A 12,419-nucleotide genomic window follows, 5' to 3' on the forward strand; every position below is an offset into this window, starting at 1 on the left:
CTTTGTTCCGCCGCCGTTAACAAGAGTAGTTTCCTTTGTTCCGCCGCCGCCGTGGATGATCTGAAACAACTTTTCTTGTACCGCCGCTGCCGAATCGTCATCTACTTCCGTTGGGTGCCGTCGTTTGTCTCCCCTAGGGTATATGCTTCTATTCCTGGTGGGTGTTTTGCTGTTCAATCGTTTAGGTTAGACCTAATCTGATTGCTTGTGTTATTGATTCATTTTGAATCCCCTGCTTAATTGTTTATATCAGTGAGTGTTTGTTATCTGCGATGACCGAGTTTCACTGCTTATGGCTGAACCCCTTTGATTGACTTCATCTCCACTATTGTTAATTATTTGCTTCCTCTGGTATTGATGGTATGATAGGGTCTTATCATAACCCGGTTATGTTTCAATTGTGGAATTTGATATTTGATGATGAAGGAATGGGTGCCACTTGCAATTTCATTAATATGCAAAATAAACTTGCTGAGAATGTGGTAATGGCTGGTGCTGGAAACCAAGTCCGCCGGCACAAATGAATATTGTTAGTTGGAACTGCCGGGGAGTGGGTCACCCGTGTGTAGTTCCTGGTCTTAAGTACCTCGTCCGGGTGTATAAGCCGGATGTTCTGTTCCTCAGTGAAACTTTATCAAATACTCGTAGAATGGAGGAGTTGCGTCATTTGTTGGGTTTTGATTCTTGTTTTGGCGTTAATCGTGAAGGTAGAGGGGGTGGTTTAGCTTTTATGTGGCGCTCTTCTTTCCATTGTTCTGTTACAAATTTCTCTTCTAATCATGTGGATGTGGAGGTAGCTGATGCAGTTAATGGTAATTGGAGGTTAACGGGCATCTATGGATTTCCTGGAAGTGGTCGAAGGAGAGACTCTTGGAATTTCTTGAAACAATTGTCACAGATTTCTAGTCTTCCTTGGTGTGTGTTTGGTGACTTTAACGATATTTTATCTTCGTCTGAGAAGAAAGGTAGGAATGACAGAGCACCTTGGCTGATCAATGGTTTTAGATCAGCTGTTTTGGAATCTGGTTTGGCAGATGTTCATATGGAGGGTTATCCCTTCACTTGGTTTAAGAGCCTCGGCACTTTTCGCGCAGTGGAGGAGAGGCTTGATAGAGCATTGGCTAATGATGCATGGTTCCATAAATTCCCTAATGCTGTTCTAGAAAATTTGCCTGCCCCAGCATCTGATCACTATCCTATCCTTCTGGTTCGTGAGCCTGAGGCTCGTACTAGAAGAGCTCGGTCTCGTTTCAAGTTCGAAAATGCTTGGCTTGTTGAGCCCGAGTTTAATGATTTTGTTATATGTGGAGAATGTCAAATAGGGAAGCAGACAAAGATGTCGCATCCAAAGTTGCAACATCTTACCACAACAAGGGTTCTAGAATTACTGCACATAGACTTGATGGGGCCAATGCAAGTGGAGAGCCTTGGAGGAAAAAGGTACACGTTTGTCATGGTAGATGACTTTTCTAGGTTCACATGGATTGAATTTCTAAAAGACAAATCTGAAAGTTTTGATGCATTCAAAGAACTTTGTCTTCAACTCCAAAGAGAAAAGAACTCTGCTATTGTTAGGATACGAAGTGATCATGGTAAAGAGTTTGAGAATGCAAGCTTTCTTGAATTTTGCATCTCTGAAGGAATCAAGCATGAATTCTCAGCTCCAATCACACCTCAACAAAATGGTGTTGTTGAGAGGAAGAACAGGACAATACAAGAGTCAGCCAGAGTGATGTTGCATGCAAAACATCTTCCATATCAATTCTGGGCTGAGGCTATGCATACTGCTTGTTATATTCACAATCGTGTCACACTCAGAACTGGAACTTCTACTACACTATATGAACTATGGAAAGGCAGAAAACCAACTGTTAAAGACTTTCATGTGTTTGGAAGTAAGTGCTATATCCTATCTGATAGAGAGCACAGAAGAAAAATGGATCCTAAAAGTGAAGAAGGATTGTTTCTTGGATACTCAACAAACAGCAGGGCCTACAGAGTTTACAACCAGAGAACTAAGGTAATAGTAGAATCTATCAATGTTGTGATAGATGATTTAACATCTGCTAAAACATCTGATACTGACGATGATGTTGCAACAACTTTGCCAACATCTGAAGAAGCTGTAGCAGAAAAGGAATCAGATTCAGATGATGAATCAACCATTCTTACACCTCGCCCTGTGAACAAAGTTCCTTCAATAAGAATCCAGAAGAACCATCCCAAGGATCTCATCATAGGAAATCCTAACCAAGGAATTGCTACAAGGAGGACTAATGAAGTGGTTACTAATTCATGTTTTGTTTCAAAAGTTGAGCCTAAAAATGTAAAAGAGGCTCTCACTGATGAGTTCTGGATAGAAGCCATGCAAGATGAATTAACTCAGTTTAGAAGAAGTGATGTGTGGGATCTTGTTCCTAGACCCAATGGTGTTAATGTCATAGGCACAAAATGGGTGTACAAGAACAAGTCAGATGAAAATGGTGTTGTAACAAGAAACAAGGCAAGGTTAGTAGCTCAAGGGTACACTCAGGTTGAAGGACTTGATTTTGATGAAACATTTGCGCCTGTAGCAAGACTAGAATCTATTAGGCTACTCCTTGGTATAGCATGCATCTTCAAATTTAAGCTGTACCAAATGGATGTCAAGAGTGCCTTCCTAAATGGGTATCTACATGAAGAAGTTTATGTGGAGTAGCCAAAAGGTTTTGTAGATCCTGCTAATCCTGATCATGTGTACAAACTGAAGAAGGCTCTTTATGGACTGAAACAGGCTCCAAGGGCCTGGTATGAAAGGCTGACAAATTTTCTTGTTAGTCAAGGATACAGAAAAGGAGGCCATGACAAAACCTTGTTTGTTAAAGAACAAGAAGAGAAGCTGATGATTGCCCAGATTTATGTTGATGACATAGTATTTGGTGGAATGTCTGAAAAGATGGTGCAACATTTTATACAACAAATGCAATCAGAGTTTGAAATGAGTTTGGTAGGTGAGCTGACATATTTTCTTGGTCTGCAAGTAAAACAAATGGAAGACACCATATTTGTCTCTCAAAGCAAGTATGCGAAGAACATGATCAAAAAGTTTGGAATGGACACTGCAGCACACAAAAGAACACCAGCTGCTACTCATCTAAAGCTAACCAAAGATGAAAATGGCATTGATGTTGATCAAAGCCTATACAGGAGCATGATTGGCAGTCTATTGTATCTTACAGCTAGTAGACCAGACATCACCTTTGCTGTGGGTGTTTGTGCAAGATATCAAGCCAAGCCAAAGATGAGCCATCTTGTCCAAGTCAAAAGGATTCTGAAGTATATAAAGGGCACCAGTGATTATGGGATTCTGTACTCCCAGACAAAGAATTCAACTTTGATAGGGTATTGTGATGCAGATTGGGCTGGAAGTGCTGATGATAGAAAGAGTACCTCAGGAGGATGTTTCTTTTTGGGTGATAATTTAATCTCATGGTTCAGCAAGAAGCAGAATTGTGTGTCTCTGTCTACTGTAGAGGCTGAATACATAGCTGCAGGAAGCAGTTGTTCCCAGCTGATGTGGATGAAACAGATGCTGAAAGAATATAATGTCGACCAAGATGTCATGACATTATATTGTGACAACTTGAGTGCAATCAATATATCAAAGAATCCAGTTCAACACTCAAGAACCAAACACATAGACATCAGGCATCATTTCATCAGAGACCTTGTTGAAGAAAATTGTGTGGAACTCAAGCACATTGGTACAAGTGAACAGCTAGCTGACATTTTTACAAAGGCGCTTGATGCTAATCAATTTGAATTTTTAAGGGGCAAATTGGGAATTTGCCTGCATGAAGAAGCATAGCAGTTACTGCAGTTGTGGCGTGCAAAAAGAAACCGTTTTCTCTCCCATCAATCAATGCACGCTAATTTAGGGAAATCATTACAAACTTCCCTTAAATACATCATCACACGCATTCAATTGCTTTTCTTCCAAATTCTAACCTTTGTCTGCAAACCCTATTCTCTCACTTTGCTCATCAAACTCCATCTATCCATCTTCCTAAACCTCAAAAATCGTCATCCAAACATGTCTGAATCTTCCCAAACTACAAAGTCTGGTCGTTCTACTCGATCAAAGGCACTAATCATCAAGGATGCTGTACCTGTTACAACTGTTCATGCTTCCAAATCTAAAGCTCAAACAAATGTCGCTGAGAAGAAAGGGAAAAGAAAAACTGCTGAAAAGAAAGAAACTCCAAAAGTAAGTGATGATATCTCTCCTTCGACTGTTAAATCTAGCAAAGGAACTTCTAAAAGGAATAGAAGGGATTATAAATCTAAGTTTGCTCTGTCTATGTCCGATTTGGTTTTTGAATCGAATGTTAACACATCCGAGAAAGCAACGGAAGGAGAATCTCAAAAACCTAAACCTGTGTCTGAAGTTGTTGAAACAATTCCTCCTGCTGGTGACCCTAGCGAAGAAAATTTGGGATCTGACGCTGCAAAACAAGATCTTAACTCTATGCCTGTTGAAACGGAGATTGAAGACACCCATACAGAAGTTGAGCCTGACATTGCTGATAAATCACCAACTCTTGCTGAAATGGTAACTGAAAAATCAGCCCCTGTGGAAACAGAAGAAGTTGTGATGAAGGATGTTGAGACATCCTTGAGAGAAGATGAAGAAACTGAAACCACTGAGGAAGAACCTGTGAAGGAAGCTGATGCTGCAAAAGATGTTGAGACAACTGTCACAACATCTGAGACCTCAGATGAAGAGACTGAAATTGCTGATGAAGGAGCTTCTGCTGATGAAGAGGAAACTCAATCTGAAGAGAGCAACCAGTCCATCCCTACAGATGAGCAAGAGGTTGAAGCTGACAAGCCTGCAGAACCTGGGAAAGAAAAATAGAAAGATATTGTTGATGTTGATGATTATGTCACCACCAAGACTGCTGAAAAATCAACTGGTGGTATAACAAAGAGATTGAGAAGCTGTACAGGGAAGGCTGTGGCCACTGCAAGCAAGACTCCTGCACCAAGGGTGAAAACAAAAGGTGTTGGACCAGTCAAAGGTTGGAGTAAGGTTTTCTCCCCTCCCAGCAAGAAGAAGGAAACACTGAAGAGAAAGAAGGAGTCATCTAGTGACTCAGACTATGATGTTGCTGAAGATGTGGCTAACATCTCATCTGCCAACCCTAAGAAGACTACTGTGAAGAAGGCTCCTCAAGGTGTTGAAGAAGCCCCCTGTGATAACATATCTTTCCATCGTGCTGCATTTGCACTGAGATGGGACTATATCTACCAAAGGAGATTGGCTGTTGAAAGGGAACTGACCAAAGATGCTCTCAAATGTCAAGACATCTTTGACTACATCAAGGAAGCTGGTCTGATGAAGACAGTCTGTGATTTCAGTCCCTGCTATGAGCTGCTGGTGAAAGAATTTCTTGTGAACATCCCTGAAGAATGTGATAATCCACTGAGCAAGGACTACCACAAAGTTTTTGTCAGAGGTAAATGTATCAATTTTTCTCCTGTTGTGATTAATAATTACTTAGGAAGATCTATAGAACCTAAGGCTGAATTAGAGGTTGCTAATGATGTTGTGAGTGCTGAGATAACTGGTGGTAAGGTTAAGGTCTGGCCTACAAAGAAGCTGATTCCCACGAGTAAATTGAATGTCAAATATGCCATCCTCAATAGGATAGGGTCAACTAATTGGGTACCAACCAAGCATGCAACCAATGTTGCAACCAACCTGGGTAGATTTATATATGCTGTAGGAACCAAGTTTGACTATGACTATGGGACCTTTATTTTTGATCAAACCATTAAGCACATTAGATCAACAGCTGTGAAGATGCCAATAGCATTTCCATCTTTGCTATGTGGAATTATCTTGGCCCAATATCCAGACATTAAGGTTGTGACTGACACTCCCAAGAAAAGGGAATCTGGTTTTACTTTCCATCACAAGCTTTTTGGTAATCACAATGTTACTGATCATGTTGGAACATCTGCTGCTGGTGCTGGTGTTATGTCCAAAAAGGAGATTATTGCTGGTTTAAAGGTTCAATGTCAGGAAATAGATAAACAGCAGGCTGAGCTTGAAGAAAGGAAGAATGTGTTCTTGAAGATGATTGAAGGATTGGAAGCTGATGAAATACCTGTCAAAGCTAGTGCAAATGTGGCTGCTACAGGTGATCAAAACAATGCAGATGAGGATGAAGGTTATGCTACTGCTACAGATGAGGATGAAGCCTCTGACAGTAGTGATGATGAATGATTTTGTAATCAGTTTTAATGTTTTACTGCACTTTGTTATTTGTTTTGTGGGTTGTTTTGTGCCCTGGATTTTAGCACCTTCTGAGTGCATGGTCTGTATTTTTAATTCTGCACTTTGGATACTTAACTTTCCTGCTTTGGCACATTTTGTGGCTAAAAAGGGGGAGTAGTACTTTGTTTTGTTTGTTTCTGCTACATGTTGTTGTGTCTTTTGTTATGACATGTTTTTAAGTAGCAGTAAGCAAGTATTCAGGGGGAGTAAAAATTTTTACCCTGAGATGATGCACAAGCTGATGAAGTCAGGGGGAGTTTGCTACTGAATGGATGCTGCCCTGATTGGACGAACATGTGCTAGAAGATGTGCTCCCATATGTCACAACACCTTTGATGACATATGACATATGATATATGTTTTGTTCTGATACCACGTTTTATTTTGCTCGAGGCTAATTGATGATAACTCCGCTGCTGCTGCCTCTGATGCATATATTTTCACCTATGTGAAATTTTGTTTAAATGATGCTCTAACATTCCTTCTTTTGTGTGACCATGGTGATTTGAAGGATTGCGCTCTTTATATCTCTCAAAGGTAATGGCCTGAAATTGTTTTAGCCAAAAATTGCCAAAGGGGGAGATTGTTGGATATTTGAATTGGCTTAATTTTGCTAAAACAAATATACTAACAAGATGTTGGAAAACATGTTACAACATCATATTTATTCAAGGAAATCTCGCGCATTTATGAGAGCATCTGCTATTTATGGAAGTCCACTTAAAGAGCACGCTCAATGGAGATTTGATCTGATCAGGTATTTTAAGGATAAGATAAGACTTAATGGTACAACGGTATGATCACAATTATCCTATAAAGTCCTTAAACACTTTTGGAAAGTTTCTATACATTCTTGATGAAGATCAAAAGAGAATCAGATCATCCTTTATGATTCTCAAGGAGCGTCTGAGCATTTGTGAAGAAAGAGGAGCGTGCCTAATCATTATATATACGAAGACCAAGCTCAAGACTAAGTATCTCATTTTGAAAAATATTAGTTCACATATTGAGTCTTTGTTAAGTCTTTTATTGTTTGATTGTAATTCTGGCTTGTGGATTCTATAATACGAGTTAAGAAGTAAGTTTATTATTTTAAGGTTACTCCTAAGCTTTGAAGTACGGAGTTTACCGTGTGTGATTCACTTGAAGCTTTTAAGCAAAAGTGAAGTGTTGTCTTGACAAGTTGTCGCCACATCATTCCCAACATTATATAATCAACACAGGTTGTGTTGTGTGAGTGGAAGTGAGATGGGATCTCATGTCTAGGAGTTCCTAGGCAGAAGTTGCATGAGTAGTGTCGAGGTTATAAGGCGTAAACCAGGGGTTTGCTGGAGGTCTTAGTTTAAGGCGTAAATCCTAGGGTTTGCTGGAGGTCTTAGTAACTAGAGCTATTAGTGGATTTCCTTCCTGGATTGGTATCCCCCAGAGTAGGCAGTTGGCTGAACTGGGTTAACAATTACTTGTGCACTTTATTTATTTTCTGTCAGTATTTTATATGTTATGTAAGATGTGCCAACAATAGAAACAACATTATTCATAAAGTAGTTGTTGGGACATCTTCGGTAACATCACTCTAGTGATACCAGAATTTCACTATATCCTTGGAAGATAATACTATGTTGGTAGCACCTTTTACTATGGAAGAATTCAGGGATGCCATGTTCTCTATGCAACCAGATAAATGTCCAGGACCTGATGGATTTAATCCGGGTTTCTTTCAACATTTCTGGCATCTGTGTGGTCAAGACATCTTTGATGAATGTTGTAAATGGCTTACCACAGGTTCTTTCCCTTCTACACTAACTTTGACAAACATTGCTCTCATTCCTAAAGGGGATTCACAAGTATCTATGAAAGATTGGCGCCCTATCTCTCTTTGTAATGTTATCTACAAATTGGTGGCAAAAGTCTTGGCGAACAGGTTGAAGCCTATTTTAAGTAAGTGTATTTATGATAATCAATCTGCTTTTGTCCCTGGTCGATCTATCTTGGATAATGCGATGGTAGCTATAGAGGTGGTGCACTATATGAAATCAAAGTTAAGAGGTAAAGTAGGAGACATAGCTCTTAAACTCGATATTAGCAAAGCCTATGATAGGATTGATTGGGATTATCTTCGCGGAGTTATGCTAAAGATGGGTTTCTGTACACAATGGCTAACGTGGATTATGATGTGTGTAGAAACAGTTGACTATTCCATCCTTGTGAATGACAAAGTGGCTGGGCCAATTACTCCTAGCAGAGGTCTTCGACAAGGAGATCCGCTTTCACCTTATCTTTTTATTATTTGTGCAGAAGGGCTCACAACTCTTATCAGACAGGCAGAGGCTCGTGGTGACATACACGGCGTTAAAATTTGTCGGAATGCTCCTATTGTTTCTCATTTGTTATTTGCAGATGACTGCTTCTTATTTTTCAGAGCTAATATTAATGAAGCTGAGGCAATGAAAAATATTTTAAATACTTACGATGCAGCGTCAGGACAATCTATAAACTTTCAAAAATCAGAAATCTTTTGTAGCCGAAACGTTTCAGGTGATATCCAAAACTCTGTTGCTACGTGTCTTGGAGTACATGCTGTCCTGGGTACTGGAAAATATCTAGGATTACCTTCGATGATTGGACGTAGTAAGAAATCTATTTTCAGCTTCATTAAAGATAGAGTGTGGAAGAAGATAAACTCTTGGAGTAGCAAAACTCTTTCTAAGGCAGGGCGTGAAGTTCTCATCAAATCTGTTCTTCAGTCTATACCGACATACTTCATGAGCATTTTTACAATCCCTTCCTCGCTTTGTGATGAAATTGAAAAAATGATGAATTCTTTCTAGTGGGGTCATTCGGGTGTTCGTAATAAAGGTATTCATTGGATGTCGTGGGAAAAACTATCTATGCATAAAAGTGATGGTGGGATGGGTTTTAAAAGTCTCCCTGCATTCAATCTCGCTATGTTGGGCAAGCAAGGATGGCGAGTGATGTCCAATCCGAATATACTTATCTCCAAAATCTACAAAGCTAGATATTTTCCTCATTGTGACTTCTTTGATTCTAAGGTGGGTCATAATCCTAGTTTTGTTTGGAGAAGTATTTGCAATTCTAAATTCATTCTTAAAGCAGGTAGTCGTTGGCGGATAGGAAGTGGTAAAGATATTCCTTTATTGAACGAAAATTGGTTATATGATGCTTCAGCTGTGAGCCTTCAACAAACCAATGTGCTTCTTGATGCTAGACTTACAGTGGCTGATATCATTATTCAGGATGAGAAGTGTTGGAATATGCCCCTTATAACATCAATTTTTGAGCCAAACTGTGTAACGAAAATTCTTGATACTCCTTTATATAAATCAGTGGTAGATGATATGCGTATTTGGCGTGTGGAGAAAATGGTATGTATTCTGTTAGAAGTGCTTATCGCCTTTGTGTTCAAGAATTACTAGATACTTCGCATTTAAAGGTGAACGGTGCTTGGGTTTTGCTCTGGAAAATTAAAGTCCCTCCGCGTGTTAAAAATCTGTTGTGGCGCATATGTCGTCGATGTATTCCAACTCGTGTTAATCTTCGTAGCAGAGGAGTAAATTGTATTGATACTTGCCCTTTATGCAACGAACACGAAGAAGATAGTTACCATATATTTTTTGACTGTCCAAGTAGCAGGAATGTGTGGAGTATGTGTACCTTCTATCCAATAATAGTAGCAGCAATGCAAAATGGGGTATGATGCTGCTGAATTGATATTTCACCTGCTGCAGCAAATTAATGAGGAGGATGCTTCTCTTTTGGCGTGTGTTATATGGAGTATTTGGAAGCACAGAAATAATATTATTTGGAATAATGTTACCGACGCGCAAAATTTTGTTTTTTCACGTGCAAATATTACTCTACATGATTGGCGGGTTGTGCACACAGCTAGGACTGGTGTGAAGAACCTGCAGGTGCGACACGAGAGTAGGTGGAAAAAACCTTCTAGCGGGCGGATGAAATGCAACATTGATGCTTCCTTTTCATCTCTAAACAATAGAGTTGGTATTGGTGTTTGTATCCGAGATGAGTTTGGCGCTTATGTGTTGGCTAAATATGAACAATTTACACCTTTATGTGATGTTCGTTTTGGTGAAGCTCTCGGTTTACTTTCAGCTCTCAATTGGGTTCACGAGCTAAACTTAGGACCAGTTGATTTTGAGCTCGACTCAAAGATAGTGGTGGATAGTTTTCATTCAAATAAGTGTGATGCTACTGAGCTCGGTGATATTATTTCACATTGTAAACAGCTATTCTCTAATTATTACAACAACTCTAGTGTTGAGTTTATTAGGCGACAAGCCAATGAGGTTGCTCATAGTTTAGCTAAGGCGGCCACATATGCAGCTAGTCCCCGTATTTTGGTTGATATACCAAATTGTATTGAACACCTATTGATAAATGAAATGCTATAAGTTCATTTTCTTCAAAAAAAAAAAAAAAAAGTTCTTTTTTGGCATAGTGTATGATACAAATGCATGTGAATTCACGAAGTATCTTCTAACATTAATTTTTTTTAATTTATATATTTCATGTTTTGTGGTTGATTTTTTAATTACTTTATGCATTTGAAATAAAATGTGTTTTGAAAGACTGAGCTTTTTTCTGCAAAAGAATGGATTTTGTGAAAAGAATGTTTACTGCCACTTTATCACCCTGATCTTCATTAGTCCTTGATAGTTGATTCATTAACCTCCCTATGCTCATCAATAATGTTTTGCATAATCAACACCACTTATTTGTTTTGTTTAGCAGACTATATATTAATATATGATATAATGTGAAGTTGTTGGTGTTTTTGTGGTTTGTATTGATATTGGTCTCATATCCATTTACAGTATTAACATCTGGAACATCTGAGCCAATTGACACAAAGGGTTGTACAATTATTATTTATAAGGTTAAATAATTATTATTCTTTTAAAAAAAATACTCACACTTTTTAAGGAAATAAAATTTTTCTATTCAATTTCTTTATTAAAAATTTGGGACTGTTGCACATCCCAACTATGCCAAAAAAAAGGCCTTATATATCGCTCATTTTGAGCTTTTAATTATAGCGCTTAAAAGCGTTATAGATGTTGTCGATCTCCATTCTAAGAAGTTTACATATATGCATGGAAATGGTTCAAGAATCGATAGAGAGTAGTATAAAGGAATGAATAAAGTTGTATATTGCATTACTTTTGAGAGTTTACAAGAGGTGTATATATACACAAGTATAGTAACCTAATTGGAGTAAATTAAGGAACAAATATCTCCAACAATTAAGGTGATTGACTCTATAGACTTTATACAAATCCTAAAATAATAATGATAATAATTAAATACTAATTATGCTTGATATCCCCCCGCAAGTTGGGCGACCTGGAAGAAAGATGCAACTTGGATAGTAGAAACTCGAACCGGGGGCGAAGCAGAGGCTTGGTGAGAATGTCAGCAAGCTGGTCGTTGGTAGAGACGAAGGAAACACGAAAACGGCCACGTTGAACGTTTTCACGGACAAAGTGGTAAGCTAAGGCTATGTGCTTCATTCTGGAGTGGAAGACAGGATTAACACTCAGATGTGTAGCACCAAGATTGTCGCAGTAGACGACAGGACCAGCTGTAGGAGTGTGACCAAGTTCAGTGAACAAAGAGAGTACCCAAAGGAGTTCACTGGCCGTGTCGGCCAAGGCTTTATATTCAGCTTCAGTGGATGATCAAGCAACCGAGCGTTGCTTGCGGGAACTCCAAGAGATGGGGGGTGTCGCCAAGATAGAGCAGGTAACCAGTGGTAGAGATGTAATCATCTTTGTCACCCGCCCAGTCCGCATCTGAGTACGCATGAAAGTTCAGGGGAGCAGTCGCGGAGATGAAAATGCCTTTGTCGCAAGAGCCGGCCAGATAGCGAAGTAGGCGCTTGAGAGCCAACCAGTGCATGGTGCTCGGTGTAACACCCTAACCCATACTACCCTTAAAAAAACGTAATTTTAAAAACTTTTCAACAAGTGTAAAGGCAGAGTGCCACGCGGTAATTAAAACACAAGCATACACACAGAGCATCATGAAATTTAACATGAAAAACAACAGCGGATTCCAA

General features: G+C 39.2%; 1 protein-coding gene across 1 annotated transcript; it reads left to right on the forward strand.

Annotated features, from left to right (window-relative positions):
- Window positions 1-520: 520 nt before the first annotated feature.
- On the forward strand, window positions 521-10,752 carry LOC123915300. The gene is made up of 6 exons (XM_045966437.1): window positions 521-1,254; window positions 4,285-4,591; window positions 4,703-4,830; window positions 7,974-9,057; window positions 9,151-9,705; window positions 10,069-10,752. The coding sequence occupies exons 1-6, from the start codon at window positions 521-523 to the stop codon at window positions 10,750-10,752; spliced, it is 3,492 nt and encodes a 1,163-aa protein (XP_045822393.1).
- Window positions 10,753-12,419: the final 1,667 nt, after the last annotated feature.

This window comes from Trifolium pratense, linkage group LG3, assembly GCF_020283565.1.
Source record: "Trifolium pratense cultivar HEN17-A07 linkage group LG3, ARS_RC_1.1, whole genome shotgun sequence".
Lineage (NCBI taxonomy): Eukaryota > Viridiplantae > Streptophyta > Magnoliopsida > Fabales > Fabaceae > Trifolium > Trifolium pratense.